General features: G+C 35.9%; 1 protein-coding gene across 13 annotated transcripts in view; it reads left to right on the top strand.

The window, feature by feature from the left end:
* Positions 1-25,055, top strand: part of LRRC7 (leucine rich repeat containing 7) — a 566,189-nt gene that overhangs the window by 216,510 nt on the left and 324,624 nt on the right. For all 13 annotated transcript variants that reach the window (XM_032297103.1, XM_032297104.1, XM_032297099.1 and 10 more), the window contains one exon: positions 24,048-24,165. In XM_032297103.1, coding sequence (XP_032152994.1) covers positions 24,048-24,165 — 118 coding nt within the window. The remainder of the gene's footprint in view (positions 1-24,047; positions 24,166-25,055) is intronic.

Below are 25,055 nucleotides of genomic sequence, written 5' to 3'. Positions count from 1 at the left end.
ATATCTCCCTCTGATATGCTATTATTTTACAAGGAATAAGAGCTTTGATAGTAGCCATAGGTGAGGAAGGAAGGAGAAAGTTAGAGCTTACCTGCATATGCATAAAACACAGAAAATAAAACTCATGTAGCAGTTTTTAAATTTTTGATGCTGATCCTGGGTGTTGGGATAATTTTTGTGATTCAGACATATTGTTTAACCCCTTTGAGCCTTAGCGTCTTCATCTGCAGTAGTTGCTCATCTGGGTTTGTTCTTGCCCATCTGCTACAATTGTGGTGATGATCAAATAGTATAAAGTATGTGAAAGTACTTTAAAAACAACAAAGTAATCTAAAGCATCCCTAACCTGAAAATCTGAAATCTGAAATCCTCCAAAATCTGAAACTTTTTGAGCACAAACATAATACCACAATTAGAAATTTTCACACTTGATCTCATATGATAAGTCACAGTCAAAACTTGGTTTCGGCCGGGCGCGGTGGCTCAAGCCTGTAATCCCAGCACTGTGGGAGGCCAAGGCGGGTGGATCACGAGGTCAAGAGATCGAGACCATCCTGGTCAACATGGTGAAACCACGCCTCTACTAAAAATACAAAAAATTAGCTGGGCATGGTGGCACGTGCCTGTAATCCCAGCTACTCAGGAGGCTGAGGCAGGAGAACTGCCTGAACCCCGGAGGCAGAGGCTGCGATGAGCCGAGATCGCGCCATTGCACTCCAGCCTGGGTAACCAGAGCAAAACTCCGTCTCAAAAAAAAAAAAAAAAAAAAAAAAAAAAAAAAAAAAAAAAAAAAAAACTTGGTTTCATGCACAAAAAAATTATGTTTTAAATGTTGCATAAAATTACCTTCAGGTTATTTGTATAAATATATATGAAACATAAATGAATTTCATGTTTAGACTTACATCCCATCCCCAAGATATCTCATTATGTATATGCAAGTATTCCAAGAAGAAAAAATGAAATCCAAAACACTTCTGGTTCCAAGTATAATGGATATTTAATCTGTATAACTGTTGAGTTAAGAGAAATGGCTTATTGTAGTAAGATACAAGAGTTGTTTAATGAAGTTGCTTTGCATATTTAAAACAAAGACAAATATAACACTGAAAAAACAGAACCTCTTTTAGTTGCTTAACCAGTGGCTACAGATTACTATTTAATATGGATTTATAGTTGTGTCAGTTAGTTTTATTTATTGTAGGCCAGAAAAACCAACTGGCCATTTTAGGTAAAGATGAACATTTATTGGAAATATAGCCAGGCTCATATAATTAATAGGAGCCTAAAGAACTTTACATGGAAAAAGGACAGGAACCAAGAGAGTTCTAAACTGCTGCTCAGAATTCACAGCACAGCGATGGTCTGGGCCACACAATGCTGATCTTCTGAAGATGGCAATTTGCAAAGACCCCCATGTAACCATGACAGTTCAAGATTCAAATTCCTGCTGCCTCAACAATGTACAATGAGGGACGTCATGAAAAGGGAGATCAAGGTTCTAATGAAATAAGGGGAATAGGTGTCTGACAAAATAAACAAAAATAAAGCATCCTCCAACATTCTACATATTATATGCTTTCAATTTTATTCATGCTTCTTTTCATTCACTGATATTTGTAACTTAAGACATATTAGTTCAAGGCCATGTTTTTCTTAAAACTTTAAGTAAAATTATCTGAAAACAAGGACACTTATTTATTTTGTGAGAGGTCTAATGCGATCAAAGGAGCCATGGAAGAAAGATCTTAGGGTGACAAATTTTGAAATGCTATTTCATAATTGTGATCGTGGTTTTTCAAAACTTGAATGATCATTGATTATTTTATTTTTTCCTTCTACTTAAATAGGAATCTTTTGAAATGAAAAGACTGCTTGTATCACTATAATTGCTTCCTAAACAATTGTTATGATTGAGAAATATGAAATGTGTTGTTCTAGACTTAACATAGTCTAAACTTGCAAATGTTGAACAAAACATTGCCACTTGTTTAATAAAGCTGTCCCACTTTAAAATTTCATGTTAACACTAACTCCCTTAAGGGTTTGTCTTTCATAAACAGGGAATGTCCTGTAACCTTGGCTTATATCTATGGTGGGCTGTCCTTAGATCTTGGGTTTGAATAAAGGTTTTAAAAAATGACCTTTTAAAATTTCTCACTTTCTCAACAATGACTTTGTGCATGATTCTGTCCTCCAGTAGAAAACTTAGATTCACCTGACATAAGTCATATATCCACTCTTCGATTAATGTTTCCAGAAATATGAGAACCTATAACTAACAAGGTTGCATGATTTTTCCCCCAGCACCAAATGTATACAATTTTTCTGAATATATAAAACTACATCCAGAATAAAACTATCTCACATATATGCATATGTGATACATAAATAATAGAAAAATTGGCTCTGTTTAATCTCTTTTAGCATCTTTTTTTCAAATCTGTTTTTTAATTGGAATTATTTTGGCATTTAAATGAACAGTTATTTATTTTAATAAATAAATAATGTAGGTGAACTCTCTAAAGTTCTAAGGAAGAATAAGATGAAGGACAAATTAGCAAAAGCATAGTTTGAATGTAGGAAATAGTAAATTATTTTTGCTTACTCTGATTTTCCTTTTTGTTTAAAATGTCTTGTTATTTAAAAATTTATAGTATCAGCAACTCTTAATTATGTGAGTCAGTGAGAAACTGACATCTATAGTATCCAAGTCATTTTTTGAACAGTTTTATAATCTTTTACAATTGTATAATGAGTAAGATGACTTGCTCATGCCATCATTTATTTCCAACCTTTACCCAAATATCAAAACTCATTAAAATCTGATTCAACAACAAATTTTCTGACTTTTACTGCCAGTTTTTGAGAAATAATATAAAAAACTCAAAATTTCAGGAAAATTTATCAATTGATTTTTTTGTTCATTCAGCAAACATTTCTTGATTACCTATTATGTGCAGGCATTGTTCTGGGTGCCAGAGATATATTATTAAGCAAGATCAACAAGTCTCTATTCTCACAAAATCTACCTTGCTGTTAAAGGAGCATGTAAATCAACAAACAATTTAAAATAAAAGTGTTAGGTGATAGCAAATGCCATTATGAAAATAAAGCAAGGGGACAGGCTCAGTGGCTCCCACCTGTAATCCCAGCACTTTGGGAGGGTGAGGTTGGTAGATCACCTGAGGTCAGGAGTTCGAGACCAGCCTGGCCAACATGATGAAACCTCCTCTCTACTGAAAATACAAAAAAATTAGCTGGGCATGATGGCAGGGGCCTGTAACCCCAGCCACTTGGGAGGCTGAGGCAGGAGAATTGCTTGAACCTGGGAGGTGGAAGTTGCAGTGAGCTGAGATCGGGCCACTGCACTCCAGCCTGGGCAACAAAAGCCAAACTCCAACTCAAAAAAAAATTTTTTTTAATAAAAAGAAAAAAAGAAAGAAAAAGGAAATAAAGCAGGAGAACTGTTGGGAGGCTATTTGAGGTGGAAAGTGAAGTAAATGCCTAAAAAATGGTCTTTTGTGTTGAGTTCTGAATGACAGGGAGGGGTTAACCATGCAACATCAGAGAAAGAACATTTTAAGCAAAGGGGACACCCTAAAGTAAGAAGGAGTGTGACATAGTTACAGAACAGGAAGATGAGGGTGTGTAAAGAATGAAGGAAAGAGTGGTCCAAGTTGCCATAGGAGAAGTAGGTGGGACAGGTTGCAGGAGAAAGAGTGGGGCTAAATCAGACAAGTTCAGATAAGCTAGGAATGGTCTTAAGATTTTATTCTAAGTGACACGAGGAATTCTGAGAGAAACAATGATATGAAATTACTTCTATTTTTAAAATACCACTCTGATTGCAATGGAAATACATTGTGGAAAGTCAGGAGCAGAGACAAAGAGATTAGAGGCTATTGCAGTTGTTCAGGTGAGGAGAGGTTGTTGGCTTCAACTAGACTGATGATAGTGAAGAAAAGGAGAAGAATTTCAGACTAAGTTTTGTAGGCAAAGTTAACAAAATTTGATAATGAAATGGATTTGAGAGATAGATTAGGACCAGAAAGGAAATTTAGAAAGAGTTGCATTGATAGAAGAGGAAAAGAAACAAGAAAAGAAAGGGTTTTTTAGGTTACAGGAAAACTTATGTTGTCATGAATGCCAAGAAGAGCACAGAAAGTGTTTTTAGAAAAGATAGTATAAACTGAGAGATTGGCTAAGAGGATAAAAGAGAGACCATTGTATTTGGTAGTATGGAAGTCATCGGTGACCTTAATAAGAGTACTATAGTAAAAACATATTTCAAGTTGATATAAGAGACAATGGTGAATATAAACACCTCTATTGAAAATGTTTTGTTGTTAGGGAAAGCAGAAAAATGGGATCAGCTAGAGCAGTGCATGAGGTCGAAATACATTTTGTTTTGTTTTAAGATCAGTGACATGAAGGCACATTTGTACACGACCAGAATTAAATAAGAAGAAAGGGGGAGAAACTAGAGGCAGGAAATTGATGGAATAATTATAGGAGCAAAGACCTGAAGGCAAAAGGATATGAGTTCCTTGGAATGTGTGAAGGGGAGAAATAGACATACTTCATTCATTGTAATGAAAGAGGAAGAAGAAAATATGGGTGCAGATGATGATGGTTGGGAGGACTTGAGGGACATGATGGATGCTGAAGTTTGGTTCAAAATATAGAGGTTCCAATGTGTGAAAGAAATGTGGGAATCAGTGAGATGAAAGGATGGAAAGTGGCAATTTTACAACATGCCGGGAGGGTGAGAGAGTGGGGTACATGAAATTTGGGATTACTGTAAAGAGGAATATCATTTATAAAAGGAATTGAGGGCCTTAAATGTATAAATTATCTGTATTTTATAAAGTTTCTTCTTAAAGTGGTGGGTAGTTGAGAAACAGATACCAAAGACAGGTTCTGCTAAAGTCTCCTATATTGGCTTATATGCCTGGAGCAAAATAAACTGAAAACACAAATGAACAGCTAAGAAGGCAGGAATTGCAACAAATGTTAATTGATCATCTCCTCTGTGGTAAGCATTTCATATGCAATAGCTTTTCTGTCCTCAGAACAACCTGCCCAATAGGTTTTGTTATCCTTACTAAATTTAAGAACCCTAAAGCACGAGTTTAAAGAATGTACTAAAGGTTATACAACTAGAAAATAGAGCTGGACATGGTGGCTTGCACTTGTTATCCCTGCTATTGGGGAGTCTGAGGCAGGAGGATCACCTGAGCCCAAGAGTTCAAGGCTGCAGTAAGCTGTGATCACACCACTATACTTCAGCCTGAGAGACAGAGTGACACCCGATCTCTTTTTCTTTTTCTTTTTTTTTGAGATGGAGCTTCACTCTGTCACCCAGGCTGAAGCATGGAGTGCACTGGCCCCATCTCAGCTCACTGCAACCTCCGCCTCCCAGGTTTTAAGTGATTTTCCTGCCTCAGCCTCCCAAGTAGCTGGGATTACAGGTGCATGCCACCATGCCTGGCTAATTTTTGTATTTTTAGTAGAGACAGGGTTTCATGTTTGTCAGGCTGCTCTCAAACTCCTGACCTCGTGATCCACCCGCCTCAGTCTCCCAAAGTGCTGAGATTACAGGCGTGAGCCACCACACCCAGTTCAACACCTGATCTCTTAAAAAAAAAAGTGGCCTGTCCCAGGGTGGTGACCCTGAAGATAGATTTGAAGGATAGAGTTTGGAGAGGTTTTTAGAAGGCAAACTTTACTGAACTGGCCATCTTGATGCTGGGGGAAAAGGCAAGTGAGTCACGTGTGACTCTTGGGTTTCTTCTACAGTGTATCTGTGTAAGCCAAAAGAAGGGAGGCATAGAATCCAGGGAACAGAGCCCAGTTCAAGAAAGCAGTAAAGGAATATCTTACAAAAGCCAGGTGTGCATCACATTGAGAGAGCAGTCTTCCCATGCTGGAGCCGGCTCTAAAGGGCACAGGAGTGAATTGCTCTAGAGTAAAATGTGGACCTAGCCACTATCTGATGTGCTTTAGGTTTAGAAATATAATTGCTTGGCATTTGACAGAGCTTTTTGAGCATTTGGAGAAAATTAAGGATAAATGTACAGAAAAGCTAAAAAATGAGGCCACTTCACGAACAAAAAACTTTTATAAGTAGCATATACATAGGATGAACAAATCTAGAAATCTAATTTACAGCATGAGAACTATAGGTAATAAAACTGTACTGTATATAAAATTCATGCTAAATGAGATTTTAGCTACTCTTGCCACGGAAACAAGGAGAAGATAAGTGAGGTGATTTATGCGTTAATTTACTTCACTATAGTAGCCTTTTTACTACCTATGTGTATTCTGTAACATCATGTTACATGCCTTAAATATACATATACATTTATGTTTAAAAAACTTTTATGAGTAAAACAAACACAGGGTACAAATCCACATTATTAATGTCAGCATTTACTACTGATTTAACCTGAGATTTGGATGTAAGTATGCTGGGAAGATGAGGAAAAAGACTGATGGTGGCTTTTGTGGTGACAGATAATATGATTTTTCAGATATCATAATATGAAATAAATACACAATCTCTACAATTGATAGAAGGAGACAAAGAAATACATCCGTGTCTTTAGAAATGTGGAAGAAAATACAAGAAGTAATAGCTGAAAGAGTTGAAAGCAACCACCTCTGGAAGAGAGATTGTGGGATGTGAAGAAGAGGAAAAAGAACTGAGATATTTTTATTTAAAAATTTTGAAGATAAAAAGAGAATTGAGCTAAAAGAGAAAAACAAAGGATTAGGCCTTTGGTAGAGCTGACCAAATCTGACAATAAAATAGTACTTCCTTTTGAAAATGATTTATCGATGTGTCTTATGAAAGCCACAGTAATAAAAATATATGACCAGAGCACAAGCATATTATAAAACATCATTTGAACGAATTAAATGAAGTAAAAATGTAACTTCATAAGATGTGTCGATTTATGCTATTTTTTTCACTACTTCTTTTAATAGTTGTTACTTGGTTATTACATGTTTTAATATTATTCATTTCCAGATGAATTTTTAGTATGTGACTTGACGGTTTGTTATATCCTTTAGAATTAATCCCCCATCAACTCTAAAAGGCTGATTTCATTCTAGAAGTGAGTCCAAATTTCCACATTGGTAGAATGCCCTCTCTGATTTAGAACCACTTTGAGATCCAGTTCTTGACCAGCTACTCTTAGAAAGTCAGGCCATTCTCAACTTGTTACAGAAATGTAGGATTACTTCATAGAGATTATGAAGCTGATCTTGCATAGAATTGACCTCTAGTCACATGTAAAATTCATTTATGGACATTTGCTTTCAAAAATTAGCAGAGCTATATAAGGCCAGAAGTCAGGATCTACTGTAGCAAACATGTACTGCTTCTTTCTATAACGACAATTAATTAAATGATTTCTAAGAGAGAATTATGAATAGGTTACAGAATCAAATGCAAAATTCATCTGAATCGTGAAGATTAAAAATCATGTTTGCTGTATTCTGTTGTTAGAAATACTGTGGTGGAAAAGTTTAGGAGACCCTGGACTAGACTTCAGAGATAATGAGCAGTTCCCCAGATTCTGAGAAATGATGGGAAAGAAACAAATCCAAGGATATGAATAATGTAAGCTCACCCTTATTGCCTTCTAGCTGGTATTATTTAATTTCAAAGGTCAGCTCCAAAATCCCAGAAGAGCCTCTAACTACAGAGACAAAGAGCAGCCTGAAGTGAAATGTCTTGTGTAGGGAAAACCACTAGAAACTTAGAGTTGGACAGACTTAAATTTGGATCCCAGTTTGGGGAAGGTTATCAGCCTCAGTTTCTCTCCTATGTAAAGTGGAGAATATAGCCTCTACCTTGAAAGAGTATCTAACTCATGTCTTATTTTTATCATCTACTGACCTTGTGGTAATTCTTCTTCACTGTTATATAGCATAATATATATGAAATGTGAGTATGGTGTCTGCAAAACATAACCTTTCAACAAATGACAGTAATTGCTATGAGCTGCAATACAGTAAAGAATACAAAAAAGCTGGCCTCTATAAAATGAGAAATGAATAGTTATACTTTCCAGAAAGGAAGTTATCTTCTATTCTAAATTAACAGTGTTAGAAAGTAAAATAATATTTTGCAGATACTTTTTCTTTCAAAATGTGTATGGAAATACATTTTTAATAAAATACTAGAGATATGTATCCCTTCTATGCATAGAGGCAATTTGTTGCTTCCATAATGAACCTGAAACAGCACTAAGTGAGTTAAGTCTCAACCAGGCAGAGATTAGAGGAAACACCAATATTCTGTCTCTTACTTTAAAACCATTGTACTGCTTCTTGCTTTTCTGGTAACAATGCAACCTCACTACCTTGCTATTGATTTTTCATTTTGGTGTGGGTGTGGGAGTGTGGGGGTGTGACATTTATTGCCCAGACAGTTAAGTTTCTGTTTTCTTTAAATTTTAAGTGGACGAATTAAAGATGTTTCCTCTTTTTTGAGATTATTTATGGTGAATTTCCCATGGCCCTCAATGGAGTCTTTCCTGTGTGTGAGTGACCTTAAATAGGCTTTCAACCAAGACCCCCAAACAATGAAGAGCTGACTGATAAACGCTTGTAGTATGTGCTTACTCATTAACATGAATGACATTTGCTATGGTCAACACCAGTGAACACTGCCACCAGCCTACAGAGGAACTCGTAACACTTGAAAGGCATCGGGCAGAGCCAGGGCCCACAGAGTCAGGGCATGGGGGATGTCAACAGCAGGAGGAACTCTCTTTAGAAGAATGAAGTCAGGGATAGCAGAATGCAGTGTTCTCAGAAAGGAGGGATGACATCGTTAAATGGAATTGGGAGGCCAAGAAAGGCAAGAACTGTATAATCTATGTGACCAGGCAATAAAGTGTCATTTGTATCTTTTACAATGCCAACTTTAGGGGAGTAGAGGGGAAAACTCCTTGATCTTTCTGTTCTCTCTGTGTTATCACCTTCATCTATTCTCATATTCTCAGTGCCATAGTGAAGACTCACAAATCTCCAATGCCAGCTCAGCCCAGTCTCTCAATCTTCAAACTTGTACATGCTTGCTGGACTTACTTGAATATTAACAATAAGTGTAATTTTCCCAATTGACACCTGTCCCTTGTCCTGTATTCTGTTTCAGTTGGCGACTATCCATTCAGTTCGATTACCAAGACAGTCAACTTTTACTCTTTGTATTTGTTCAGCTTCCACATCAAATCAACAGCCAAGATATTACTAACTAAATATTTCTTTAATCTATCTCACCTCTCCATTCTGTGGCTGGAGACTTTGTCAGACCTTCATCTCATGGCCAACTAATGGAATAGTCTCCTTACTGTTATCTTAAACCAGCGTTTTTCCCCCATTTTATTCCTTACACAGCCAACAGTAACCCATTCCAGATATAAATATGACCAGACTATAACCTAAGTTAAGGAAGTTACCTGTCTAAATTCAGGGGGGGAAAGCCATGCAACATAGCACTGAATGGTGAAATGAGGCCTCTGTAGTCTGGCTTTAGCCTATTTCTGCAATCTCTTGCTGCTTCTGTTCTCTTAGAAAGTATTCCTGAAACACAAAAGTTTTTCTTGCCTGTGGGTTCATGCTGCTTCCTCTGTCTGGCATGCTACTTTGATTCATCTCAACTGTCACTTCTTCCCACGGCCTTCATCATTCACTCTCTGGCACAGTTGTTCCACTCTCCTCTGTGCCTCCATATTACCGTGTATACGAGTCCAAAGTTGTACTTGCCAAACCTATGGCAATTATTCATTCTATATATATTTATTGAATGCTTACTCTGTTCCAGGGAAACAAGGGTGAATAAGAAAGACACTAATGTGTATCTGCCTCCCCTACCAGAATACTGAACTATGTCTATTTAATCTTTGTTTCCATGGGAAGTAGTATAGCGTTTAGTCCAAAGCTAGCTTCTCACTAAATATTTATTATAAATACTTATAATTTTGTAACAGTGAGTTACAGAAATATATATGAAAGAGTGTATGAAAACACAGTAGAGAGATAACCAATCCTGCTTTGCCTGGGAGTCAGGGAGGTGCACCTGGTGGTAGAAGTGCATTGCTGAAGGCAAGACTAGAGCACAATCTACTGGGTTTTTAGATTAGAAATGGAAAGTTAAAGAACATGGGACTAGCCCAGTAATGTGGCTAAGTATGGGTGGAGTCAGAATTCAAATCCAGGTCTATCTGATTCCAAAGTTTATAATCTGCTTATTATCACTAACAGTGGAGAAAAACCTCCAGTTATACCATGAGCCATGTTCTCGCAGAGCTAGTCAGCAAAGTTAGACCTTTTGTCCCTCACAGCTGATCAGGGCATAGAAGAGCAAAAACAAATATACACAGGTATATACAGATACATACACAAACCAGCTTATGCTATCATGGAACCCTAGATTAATGCCATTCAGCCTAGTTGCTCATGTACCACATTGATCACTCTATAGACAGAGCCAGTATTTCCTTAGGTCAATTAACAAAAATTTTACCAATCACTAATTACTAAAAAGCAACAAAGGGACCCTGCCTTCAGAGGCACATCTATGAACAAGCATGCTCATACACACATATCCCTTGTCTTTAGCATAATAGAGATATCAGGAATTTACCCCAAATACCTAGAAATAATGAAGCTGTGTTGAAATTAAGAACATTTAAAGCTATGCTTTTATTTATTTTTTATTATACCTTAAGTTCTGGGGTACATGTGCAGATCGTGCAGGTTTGTTACATAGGTATACACATGCCATGGTGCTGGTTTGCTGCATCCATCGCCCCGTTATCTACATTAGGTATTTCTCCGAATGCTATCCCTCCTCAATCCCCCCACCCCCTGCTATTCCTCCCCTAGGCCCCCACCCTCCAGGTCCCAGTGTGTGATGTTCCCCTCCCTGTGTCCAGCTTTCACATTTTTCTGTTTCATTCTGGGTGTTATTAGCTTGCTACCATCACATAAAGTACTCAAGGATATGTAAGTTAAATAACATTTTCATTTTAAAAGTTTTAATGCAAATTATTCTTGAATAGAGTAGGTATGGTTATGCCTTGTACACTCAAAGCAATAGCGGTTATTCCAATAAAACAGATATAATCCCTTCCTTGTGAGACAATGACAAACATTAAAATAACCTTGCTCTTCCAAAGGGAAAAATGATTCAACACTTCTTTGTACAAATTGTTGTTTAAAAGATCTGTATTTTAAAAACAGCAGTGATATTTACTGTTTTCTAGGATAAAATGCCTGGGTATTTATTGTAGTCACCACCTTTATGAAAGAAATAAAAGAGATCTTCTCTGCAGCACATTCAGTATTGCTAAAATGTACTAGAAAGAATTATAATTGTTTCCTTTTCCTGTAGCTCCAATCTTACTTGATACTATCAGCACTTGTCCAGCATTATACCTACCCTACCAACCCAACACCATTACTACTACTAGGGACCCTAAAGTCTTGTTTGACTACAGCATCTTCTCTTCTTTGCCTGTGCACTGCTGGCACCAACTGTTAATGATTTCTCCTCTTAGCTGTGTCACTCTGCTCACTTCTACCAACAGTGCCTTAATGAAGACTCATTATTTTTCATCTGAAGGTTTTCTATTCTCCCACCTGCCTGTCTGTTCATAGCTGTTTCTTAAAAACAAAAATATGAGTAAGTCACTACCCCGTATATGAATATTTGAGGGTCAGATATCAGTGTGGGACAGTAGTACAGAATAGTTTCTTAAAGCACAAAAATCCATGTGTTTAAATTCTCTAAATCAAGGAAAAAAGTCTAGCGATATTTCTTTGGGAATAAAATGTGCTGTGCAGAGCCTTATCTCTGCTATAGTATTTATTACATTGAATCTTATTTATAACCATTAGTTGGCTGTATACATGAGGAAGGGGATTCTTTGTTGTTTATCTTTGAATCCTGGCTCTGTGCCTGTCAGTGAGTAGATGTTCAAGAGGTGCTCACTGAACACAAGCAGTTTAGGGGGAAGGGAAATGGATAGGGGAGAAGGGAGGAGGAAAGGAAAAAGGAGAGATAAAGGGAGGGAGAAAAAAAGGGAAGGAAAGGAAAGGTAAATGAATGTCACAATTGGAAGCTTACAATTTCACCAAGTATGTATATAAAACCATTTTTACTCTCTTTTTTACTGAGTTGGCTCTTTTCTAACAAAAAATAACTATTAACACTTGTTTTAAACTAAAGAATTTTAAAACATTTTATTACAGTATGCATGATATAATTATTTCTTTGAAACAACTTTCAAATGAACTAAATATCTTTAAAGGGATTCAAATGAAGAACTTCTAAGAAACCAGCAATTCAGTGATGCTAACTCATTAGACAATCATTTTTTTCCCTGGGGAAATCTACATGCGCCTGCATATGACATCAATAACCCTCTCACCAAATATTTATGATTTAATATAAAGCTTTTCAGGAAAAGGATTTATCTTTTGAAAATTCGCGCACAACTAATACTTTTTTATTTGTGGTGAAAAACTATACAGCTTATTTTATTTTTTGTAAGAAACCAAACTATGTTTGAGATATAGTCGTCTACATTTATGCCATTTTTATAATGTTCTTAATTTTCCAGGCATGAGTATGAAGATGTTAAATGCTGATCCAAATTATGATTTTTGCATTTATATGGCACTTCACTAACCACAAAGTGCTGTAACATATACCCATATTTTCTCTAAGCTCCTCTCTGTCAGTAGACGGTTGTTGAGTCTCAGTCTTCTGTAATTCTCCTGGGACCTGCAACCATTGTGAGGGCTCACTGGTTCCCTTGTCTTATCCATTCTCCCCTCCCAGGAAGCCATCAACTGTTGTCAGTTCTCACCATTATCTTTCCAAAGCTCAGATCTGATAATTCAGAGGTAATAGTGTGCTCATATAGAAATGGCTTTGTGGCCAGACATGGTAATCCCAACACTTTGGGAGGCCAACACAGGTGGATCACTTGAGGTCAGGAGTTCGAGACCAGCCTGGCCAACATGACAAAACCCTATCTGTACCAAAAATATAAAAAATTAGCTGGGTATGGTGGCACGCACCTGTAATTCCCAGCTACTCAGCAGGCCGAGGCAGGAGAATCTCTTGAACCTGGAAGGTGGAGATGGCAGTGAGCTGGGATCATACTACTGCTCTCCAGCCTGGGCAACAGAGTGAGACTCCATCTCAAAAAAAAAAAAATGGCTTTGTACCCACACAGAACTAATTTTGAATGTTAGCTCTGGCACCTGCTAGCAATATGATCTTGTAAAAGTTACCTCCTGAGTTTTCTCATCTACAAAATAAGGATAATAATACCTTCTTTACAACATTGTTGTGAGTTGAGACAATATAGGTGCTTCAAAGTGTAGTTTAGTCACTTGCACCTATGTAAAAGCCACACAAAAAATGGTGACTACCTTGCTATTATGCCACTCTCCTACGTAGAATATTCATGAAAGAATAACCATTTACTGAGAAGGTACAATGTGCCAAGCATTGTGTTGCACACTTTCCATACTACAGGAACTAGAGAAACTGCACTACAGTCTTGTAATCACACAACTTGGACATCCAAGTTTCAATAGGTATAAATGTACAGAATGTTACAAAAGCATGCAGGTGGAACATGTAAACCAGTCTTAATCTATGACCTGGAACTTGAACAAGGGAAAAGAGGGGAGGTGGGATAGGGTGGAGTGGAAAAGAGCTCCAGTTGGAGACTTGGCAATTGCAAAGTCAAGAAAGAACACAGCAGGTGCAGAAACACAGCTGCTGAATGTGGCTAGACATGTGGTGACGCAGGATAGCAGAGGGGAGGTATGAGAAGGGACAGGGGAAAGGGGGAATGGCAAGATGAGAAATTGGAGAGGCAAAGAGCCTTGAACACCACATTAAGGAATTTGGATTGTCCTGAAGAGAGCAGACAACTACTGAAAAATTATGAGAAGATGGACCTAATCACATTTGCTTTTTTCGAAGAAATATGCCATCACTTCCTTTCAGAGTGGCCAGTAACCTAGCCCGCAGATCCATACCTGGGCTTCAGGTGGTTTGCAAGTTCCCTAAAATTGGTTGCAAATATGTGTATTTCTGTGGATGGATGCATGCACGTGTGCATATGTGTGTTCTCATAAACATTTTTCTGGAGATAGCAACTGAAAGGTTAACTCATAATTGTAAAAAATGGCCGTCCAAACACTTCCAACAGGATAAAGCTCAGACCCTTATAGTCTTTTACATTCTGGCTAAAATCTTCATTTTTCATTCCTTTCCACACAGTTTAGAATACAGCCACTTGCTTTTTGTTGTTGCTGCCATTCTGAATATGCTTCTGAGCCTTTCCTTCATATACAGCCTCTTGGGCTTCTCTGTACTTTCCAATCTTCCCTACCTCCACATCCCTATCTTCTACTCAGAAAACTACCCCTCTGTCTAAAAATAGTTGAAGTGTTTCTTCCTTCTCCAGGCATTCTCTCGCATTTCTTTCCCATTTTTAAAGAAAAGCACAAATTGAAATCACAGAATTCTGGTGACCCGGCTAGAATGAGAGAGGGCTAGACAAATAGACCAGTAGGCTAGAAATAGAAAGTCCAGAAACTAATCCACACTTAAGTAGAAATCAGATATACAAAAAGTTTGTCTTGCAAACCAGTGGAGGAATAATACACGTTTAAAAAATGATGCTGGAGGCTGGGCGCAGTGGCTCACACCCATAATTTCAGCACTTTGGGAGGCTGAGGTGGGCAGATCACCTGAGATCAGGAGTTCAAGAGCAGCCTGGCCAACATGGCGGAACCCCATCTCTCCAAAAATACAAAAAATTAGCTGAGTGTGGTGGTGAGTGCCTGTAATCCCAGCTACCTGGGAAGCTGAGGCTGGAGAATCGCTTGAACTGGAATAACTGGTCATCTACAAGGGGAAAGGAATGAATCCTTACTTCACATCATTCTCAAAAATAAATTTCAGATAGGTCATATCAAAGCATTAAAACATTTAGAAAAAAAGTAAATAATTTTACTCTCCAACTTTTGTGTATGTGCACCAGCAGATGTATATTAGATTGTTCTTAACAGCATTGCTCATGTTAGAGAAAAAATGGGAAATAACGCAAAAGCTATGAACAATAGAATGTATAAGAAAGTTGTGTAATATGAAGCATAAAGCAGTGAAGGCGAATTAATACATTTTATACGTCAACATTGAATACTGTTAATAACAGTATCAATGAAAAAGGAAAGTTGCAGGTGGAAACATACGGTATTACTCCATCCATATAAACACACAAATCCAAACAATATATAATTCTAGGATTATTAAACCTGTTGTATAGACAGGAGTGAGGGAATTAATAAAATCAAATTCAAGATATTGGTTGCCTCTCAGTGGAGGCAGGTAGAAGACAAAGGGATATGATTAGGAGGAGCACAGGGGAACTTTTTTCAACTGGATTGAGAAATATGGGTCTTTGTTTTATTATCATAATTTTAAAAAATACATACTTCATATACTCTTTTGTATGTGTATTCCACAGGAAGAAATTTAAGAAGACAAAAACAATAATAAATACAATTACTTGCAAAAGACATGGTTCCTCTCCTTGAGGAGCTCACAGTTTGCTGCTTGCTTCAGTTCCTGTGTCCTCCCTGCTCCACACATTGCTGTGGAACAGATCGCTTTCCTAACTGTTGTCTCCCTTCTACATTCTTTGAGTTTATTCTGCTGAACTTTTGTTTGTTTTCCTATGTTGCATGCTTAACTCATTCATTTTCAGCCTTTGTCTTTTCGAATGCAACCATTTAAGGCTACACATTTACCACCAATTATTCTAGCTATATTATAGCATTTCTGTTATGTGATATTTTATTATTTAATTGTTTTATAATCTCCTTTATCATTTCTTCTTTGGTGCATGAGTTATTAAATTTTAGTTTGTAAATATATATCACAATATAAACATTTTTAAAGTCATTTTTTAGTTACAAACTTATAACTTAATTGCATAACTGACCAAGAATGTGGTCTTTTTGTTATGAATTCTTTGGTGTTTGTTGAGACTTCCTTTACATCTAGTACATGATCAATTGTAAATTTTTATATGCATTTCTGTAAAATAGTAGTAGTTAAGCTTAGTGTTCTATGTTTGTCCTGTGGAACAAGCTTATTAATTGTAGCCATTAGTTCTTCTATAACTTTTTAAAATTTTTGTCTGTTTTTTAGTCAATTACTGAAAAATGTGTTAAACTATCCTGCTATGATAATAGTTTTGTAATATCTCCTTGAAGATCTGTCAGATTTTCCTTTAAATATATTCATGCTATGATACTAGGTAAATTTATAATCGTTATATTTTCCTGGTGAACTGAAGTCATTATCATTATATGGTCACTCTCTCTATAGTAATATATTTGGCTTTAAATCAGTATTGCTGCATAAACTTTCTTTTAGTTAATTTTGACAGTTTTATGACTTTTCATCAAGTTTTGGGTGCACCACTGTTAAACAACATATAAATTGCTTGTTTTTAATTTTAATCCACTCTGATAGTCTGTTTCTTAATTGGAGAAATTAATCTATATTTACTCATGGCAATTATTAATGTATTTGTATTAATGTATTTCACTCTATTCTTTATTCTTATCTGTCTTGCTACTTCTGAGTCTTTTATTTTTTCCATTATATTTGTTAAAGTATTTTCCCCTTCTTTATCTCTTTCGATTTATTTTGTCCCTACCAACTAGAAATCATGTACTTTATTTCCATTTTTTTAATTTGTTATTCTAGAAATGTGAACATACCACTTTGACTTAACGTGAAGATTTAACTTTGATCTAAAGTTAATCAGCATCTTTGCCTTCCTCCCAAACACTAGAAAAATCTGACAATGTTTGTAATCCAATTATTTTTCTCCTGACATACATGCTTTTGTTGTTCAGAACTTCTGTCCTACATTGATTTTTCAATCTAACAATTATCCATTTCATTACTGTTTTATGTAGTCAATGTTTAGATGTAGCCACATATATTTTATGTTTTTGTTTTAATTAATATTATTTCCTGCCACTCCAACCTCTCTTCTGGGTCATATATTTTTTTTCTTATTAAAAAAATATCTTTTCTAATCTACAATAAGGGTCTTAAAGCTTTTAGAAAACAGTTAAAATTTGAAGTAATTTTTTAAAAAGACATATATATATATATATATATTTTCACAGCTGCTTGAGTAGTCACTGGATAGTAAACTCTGTTTTGTCTGAAAAACTTATTTTTCCCCTTATTAAAAAAATAACTGTAAATATAAGATTATTTACTCTCAATACTTTAGAGATTACATCTAATGAATTGCTGCTTTAATTGTTGTTATTGAGAAGACAGTCCTAATATTTGGTCTTTTGAAAATAATCTTTCTCTGACAACATTTAAGATCTATTACCTTTGATACTCTAAAATTTCATGTTAGTCTAGATGTAGATACCTTTTTAACTTATCTTGCTTAGAATTTGTTGGGCTTGCTCAATCAGAATATGGGTACCTTCTAACAATTCTGAAATTCCTCTGCTACCTCACCCATTTTATTTTCTACATTTTCTCAGAATTCCAAAAAGACCTTCTTACCCTGTCCTCCATGTCATTTAGGCAGTCTTTTAAATCCTACTTTTATTTATTTAAACATATTAAATGAATTTACTTTACATTCTATGTTTTATAATTCTATTATCTGCACCATCTGCAGGCTTGATTCTTTGTTTTTCTGTAGCATCTCACTCAATTCAATTGTTTTATTATATATTTAGTGATTTTTTTAAATGATCTTATATTATTGCAATGTTATTTGTGAGGCAAAGACCTAACTTTGAAGTTGTGTTCTTTGGCAGAGATTCGTATGTGCTTCTACCTGGCACTTGGGGCAATACTAACACAGGACCACTTGTAACTCTCAACTGGGTTTAAAGAAGCCCCATAGATATTGTGAATTCCAATCTCTAACACAAGAGAGGTCAGGCTTCTGGTTGGCAATTTCTAGAAGAGTTTTTTTGTCTCTTTCTCTGTCTTTTTATTATTTTTCTTTCCTTCCTTCTTCCTTTCCTTCCCTTTCCCCCTTCATTCCTTTGCTATTTCTATCTGTTCTTCATTCTTTCCATTCTTTTCCTTCTTTTTTTCTTTTTTATCCCTCTTATCTTTTTCTTCTTTCCTTTCCTCCCTGTATTAGTATGTTTTCATGCTGCTTATAAAGACATATCCAAGACTGGGCAATTTACAAAAGAAAGAGGTTTTTTGGACTTACAGTTCCACGTGGCTGGGGAGGCCATACATGCATGGTGGAAGCTAAAAGGTACATCTCACATGATGGCAGACAAGAGAAGAGTTTGTGCAGGGAAACTCCCTTTTTAAAAACCATCAGATCTCATGAGACTTATTCACAATCATGTAGACAACATGGGAAAGACCATGATTCAGTTACCTTCCACTGGGCCCCTACCACAACACATGGGAACTATGGGGGCTGCAAGATGAGATTTGGGTGGGGACACAGCCAAACCATATCATTCTGCCCCTGAACTCTCCCAAATTTTATGTTCTCACATTTCAAAACCAATCATGCCTTCCCAACAGTCCCCCAAAGTCTTATTTCAGCATTAACTCAAAAGTCCACAGTCCAAAGTCTCATATGAGACAAGTCCCTTCCACCTATGAGACTGTAAAATCAAAAGCAAGTTAGTTACTTTCTAGATACAACGGGCGTACAGGCATTGAGTAATTCCACCATTCCAAATGGGAGAAATTGACCAAAACAAAGAGGCAACAGGCCCCATGCAAGTCTGAAATTTTAAAGCTCCAAAATAATCTCCTTTGACTCCATGTCTCATATCTAGATCATGCTAATGCAAGAGGTGGGCTCCAACAGACTTGGGCAGCTCTGCACCTGTGGCTGTGCAGGGTACAGCTGCTTTCATGGGCTGGCATTGAGTGTCTGCAGCTTTTCCAGGCACACAATGCAAGCTGTCAGAGGACCTACCATTCTGGAGTATGGAGGATGGTGGCCCTCTTCTCACAGCTCCACTAGGCAGTACCCCAGGAGGGACTCTGTGTGGGGGCTCTGACCCCACATTTCCCTCTGCACTGGCTTGCAGAGGTTCTCCATGAGGGCCTTGCCCCTGCAACAAACTTCTGCCTGGGCATCCAGGCCTTTCCATACATCTTCTGAAATCTAGTCAGTGGTTCCCAAACCCCAATTTTGGACTTCTGTGCCCCTGCAGGCTCAACACCACATGGAAGTTGCCAAGGCTTGGGGCTTGTATGCTCTGAAGCCATGGCCCTAGCTCTGCATTGGCCCTTTTCTGTACACAGCATGGGGACCCTGGACCTGGCCCAGGGCTCCATTTTTTTCCTCTGGGTCTTTGGTGGGAGAGGCTGCCACAAAGGTCTCTGACGTGCCCTGAAGACATCTTCCCCATTGTCTTGGTGATTAATATTCAGTTCCTCATGATTTATGCAAATTTATGCAGCTAACTTGAAAGGCCTGCCCCCATGATTCAATAACCTCCCACCAGGTTCCTCCCACAACATGTGAGAATTGTGGGAGCTACAGGATGAGGTTTCGGTGGGGACACAGCCAAACTGTATCACTCCCTTTCTTCATTCTTTTCCATTTCTTTCTTTCTTCTTTTCCCTCCCTCCCTCCTTCTCTCCTTTCCTTCCTCCCTCCCTCCCTCCCTTCCTTCCTTTTCTCCCTTTTTCACACTTTACTCAAAGCCAAGACTGAGAAATACACATATCCCCTGCTAAATCCCTTTGCAGACCCAGTTTTTTTCTAGTTCACTCACTGGGGGTGGTCTCTAAGCCAATCTTCCACTCTGTTCAGACTCCAAGCAGTCTTCTATCCTTCCACTTGCAATATCTTTAACTCAGGCTTAAGCCATCAGGGGCCAACAGACACTACCAGAGTGAAAGCTAAATCCAGACTCATGTAAGTCTATGTGTTAATTTTCTTGTTATTCTGGAATTCAAAGAATTGCCTCAAATTATAGTCAGAGCTCATTTTATACAATAAAGCAGTGGGTGAGTGTGAGTGTGTGTAGTTTTGCTGTACCAAAAGGTTACTCTTTCAATATTTAGTTCACCATATTTCTGAAACATAAATTGTTATCTTTTCATACCTTTATCTTTAGTGCTGAAGACAAATCATAGCATATAATAGATACTCAATAGTATATTTTAGATGCATATAGATGCTGTAGACTCAGACCATTCACTCCAAGATTCAAATCTCCTCATGTTACCAAGCAAATATCTGAAATTAGTTTGAGCTACATATTCTTGAGTTGGGATTATCTTTAGATGTTTCAACAAAGGTATGACATTATTGCCTCTTTAGCCTTCATCTGGCTAACTTCCGGTGGCTCTCTGGTGATCCACCTTTCCTAGAGATACTTCCATAAATCAACTCAAGCACCATCAACCTTAAAATCTGGTGCAGATATCCTACCTGTGCATTTTCATTACAACTGATATTTGTCCCAACATTAATTTCAATTAAATGAATTAAAACTTAAATAAATGTCTGAATATTAAAGTACATTAATGGCTGAATATGAAAATATATTAATGTCTGAATAATAAAGTATAAAGAATCTGGGTAGTTGTTTCCCCTGTACTTAGTATAGTGTCTAGTTTGTAGCAATTATCAATAAATGGTTTTTCATGAATAAATGAATGGAATCTTTTGGAATATACATTTTTATCTCCAAATGTATTCTTATTTTCTACTTTTGAGGCTTTTTTCTTTGTATTAGCTCTCAGAGAAGACACCTAATTGCTGTGTTTCAGTTCTAAATGTTTACTTTGGAGTCAGTAATTTATATTATATACTTTTCTCAAACCAATTTCTTCAGAGTTAAATTGCTTCCATTAGCTCCAGAAAAAAAGAGCACTTTAGGACACAAATATTTTAAGACTCAAAACAATTGTATTGTTTTTGAAATGTAAAATACCATTAGCAAATGAAAGACAGGATAACTATGCCTTCAATTCAGTTCAAGTCTTTGAAAATCATTGAGAAGTTTACCATGACCACTAGCAGTTTTACTCTAATTAAAATGGCTATCAATTTTATTTGCCAAATTATACTATATGAAGAATTATAGGTATTTTATAATCATCCCTCATTTTAATTAAAAACCTGAATCTTGAAAGACCTGTTAAAAATGCCTTTTTTTGCCAATTTTTAGACATCATAGTTTATAAGAATTCACTGTTTTATATATGAAATTTAGATTCCTTTGAGACTGTTTACCTTTATCTGAAGCTTCCAATCCAGTGAACTACTACTCTCAGCTGGTATTTAGCACTCTCATTATCTGCCTTTTAATCATCTATGCATAATTTCAAAAATATTTCCTCAGTATATACTATGTACAGGACACTGTACCAGACACTTTGGTGTATAGAAAGAAGAAACATGTTAATACCAAGGTTGATCTGGCATGATTCCTGCCTCCATCACCTAGAAAAGTAAAAGATAGATTATTATGTATATTATTATATATATTATATATAATTACATATATATATTATTATATGTATTATATATATTATATATATTATTATATATAATCTATATTATATATAGATTTATATAGAGAGATTATAGATTTATATATATATTATATATTTTATATTATATATCATATATAATATATATCATATATTATATCATATATATGATATATATGATATATATAATATAATATATATAATTATATATAGAGATTATTATATATATTTTATATATATATAGATAGATATTATATAGGTGTGCCTCTGTATCTGGTACATAAATATTAATAATGGCTAACAGCTATCAAACTTTACTATGTGACAAACACAGTCTCACATTTTCACAAGCACTGTATTTCATCAAACGTAAGGCCATTGATTATGAGACATATCAATATTGTAGTACCATTAAGGAAGTAAAAAAGACTTCTAAAAATGATAACTTACTCCTGACTGTAGGATGCATTCCCATCATCAAAGATGTTAATGTGTGAAAAAATATGTGACTTAGAACTGATCAATGTATTAATTCATACAATTCTCTCAACAATTCTTCAAGTTAGCTAATGTATTGTTCTCATTTTATAGGCAAGGAAACTGATGAGTTCAAAGATGTTAGGTAACTTGACCAAGATTACACAGTAGTAAATAGATGAGTCGAGATTGAACACACATCAGTCTGATTCCAAATACCATATTCTTAGCTTCTACACCAAGGAGATCATGGATTCTTTTTGTTACAGGCTGTTCAGAAGTTTCTGTGTCTTTTCTTTCTGATGTGACTTCATTTAAAGTTAAAAAAGAATACTGGAACTATTAATACTGGGACTATTAATTCTTGAACACACTCCAGAATTTAGTTGAGATGATAAGCAAATTTATATAACAAACAAATTGTGTTTTGAAAATCATTAGCATGAACATGGCTTGAAATGGTTATATAATAGTAATCAGGCTAGAATTGTTAGTAAATTTTACCAAAATCAGTCCTAAGATAATTGATTTTTTAAATTTATGAATCTATAACTGACCACACTGCCTGCAGATATAGATGTAATAGTCATAACAGAATGATAGAGACTGGAATAAATATAAATTAACTTTTACCATGAGTGTAGGCATCTGTTTTCCGATTTATTTAGAAGGAAAATTAATAGTGGGAACTATCCATCAAAGTATGCATCTGAGTTCTCTTTTTAAGGTTTTATAAAAAGAAACAGTAACATTTATATCTAAAATATTGACAATTAATTCTACACTATACGAAGTGTTGCAGAAAGTCTTTGTAAGGCACCAAACATGACCCAAAGTAAGAAACTGCATATTTCATGTTAAGTAACAATCAGCCCAATTCATTTTGTAAAGACTAATGAGTTAAGAAATAACAACCATGTGCTACATTGTTTTTGCCTAAAAATAATGAATTACATGTGAAAACAAATGGTAGTTAAATGTACTGTAGGCCAATTTCATAGTCATGGATACCAGACTTCATCTGTGGAAATTCAGCAAAACAGAATTAGAAATGTCAAACAGAAAAGATCTCATTAAGATAATTCTTCCAGAAATGAATCAGAAATTTCTGTCCCAGCTGTTCATATCTGGCAGGAGTCAAGATGAATTGGACAGAGAAAAACCATCTAATTTATGGTTTCTTAAAATATGATATGCAAACACCTATGTCAAAGTTTCCAGGTCACTGATGTGCTTGTTAAAAATGCAGATTGTTGACCCCCTTCCTGGACCTATTTGGGTAAAGTTGAAGAATTCATATTTTAAGGCATTTGCATCAACCGGTGAATATAAGCATGCTGGATTTCACACCTATTACTTTAACACTTGGCTCTTTTCCACCTAATACTTTGGACTGATGGCAGAACGAATTACAAGTGATTTTTTTCACCAAATATCAGAGGTTAAATATCTCATGTACCAAATATTTATGAAATAATTGGGGGAGGGGGCCCAAAAGAAATGTGAGCTCAGGTATTGCAGTTCTTGCATCTCAGATAAACAACTGTTTGATGTGATTAAATTAAAATGATACTCATGAAATCTAATGTGGTCACAGAAAAAGGAGAACTGAGGTAATCCTGGTAGCTGTCAGAATAGAAAAGAAGGGACAACTCTAGAAGTTACTTAAAAGAAAAAGCAGTCGGTGGGGATTCAGTGTCACACTGAATGTGAGTGGTAAAAGAAAGGGCAAAATATAATATCTTGGGTTTGAGTCTGGGTAGCAGAAAATAGAGGCACTAACATGGGAGTGTAATGGGAAGCCATTCAGAAACAATTGAGAAGCTGAGTATGGAAGAACGTGAGGCTTTTATAAGGAGCTCTTTTACTACTATGTATATAAAGATGATGACTTTAATTTTGTTACTGAGTTTGTGAATGAATTTAACCAAATTGAGATCTAATTAACTATTATTTTCTATTACAGCAATTGTTCAACTGTCAAGCTCTACGAAAACTAAGTATTCCTGATAATGACCTTTCAAATCTGCCAACCACTATTGCTAGTTTAGTTAATCTTAAAGAACTCGACATCAGTAAAAATGGTAAGATTCTTCTCTCATCATAAAATATCTTGATTTTTTTTTATTAAAAATGCCTTCTCTTAACAAATAAATAACTTTTTCTTTGATTTTGTTGCAACTATAGTTTACTTTTGTTGTAAAGTTAAATCCTAAATTGTAAGTCCAAGACAGAAGTCCTCTTTCTCCTCCTCTTATTAATGCACTTGACTCATTCAAGCCTTGTTTTCCTCTGCATTCAGACATGTGATCTAATATTTTCTAGAATATTTGACTGCCCTCACAAAGCTGACTTCTCTCATTCTCAGAGTAAAATTTTTTTCTCAACGTGTATCAAATATTACCTGCATAAGAAGGCCTGCCTGTTCACCTGACTTGAAAATATACTCTTAATTTCTCTTACTGGACTTCAGTTTTTTCCTCTAGCACTAACAAGCTCACAATATTATATAATTTACTTATTTCTCCTGACCAAGAATGTACACTCCATTTTGTATCAGGAGGAATTTTTCTTTGTTTTGGTCACTGATGTATCCCAAACATCTAGAGTAATGCCTAATGAATAATAGAAATTTAGTAGTTTCTGTTATATTTCTGGACGGACTTGTATATCTGGTGTTTTTGTTGATGTTGATGCTGATGTTGATATTCAGGTTGATCATATTCTCTTTTGAGTATTTACAGGAGTGACTTAGGGCTTCAGAAAGTGTCTTGCATCCTTGTTCATTCATGAAATCTTCATTTTCTTCCAAATGAACTCAGCTCTCCCTTTTAATAGCAAGAATCAGTCAAAAACGGTTATGTCTAGGTACAATGAGGATATAAAATATGACCCCTTCCTCATTAAGGTAGTTGGTTAAACTTCCTATGTGTGCACCGTATGTGAACAAGTGGTGCTTTGGTTATTTATTTGG

This window comes from Sapajus apella, unplaced genomic scaffold (genome assembly GCF_009761245.1).
Source record: "Sapajus apella isolate SASKATOON/1434 unplaced genomic scaffold, GSC_monkey_1.0 scaffold36, whole genome shotgun sequence".
NCBI lineage: Eukaryota > Metazoa > Chordata > Mammalia > Primates > Cebidae > Sapajus > Sapajus apella.
Note: the sequence above shows the minus strand (reverse complement) of the source record. Positions and strands in the feature narration are given on the sequence as shown.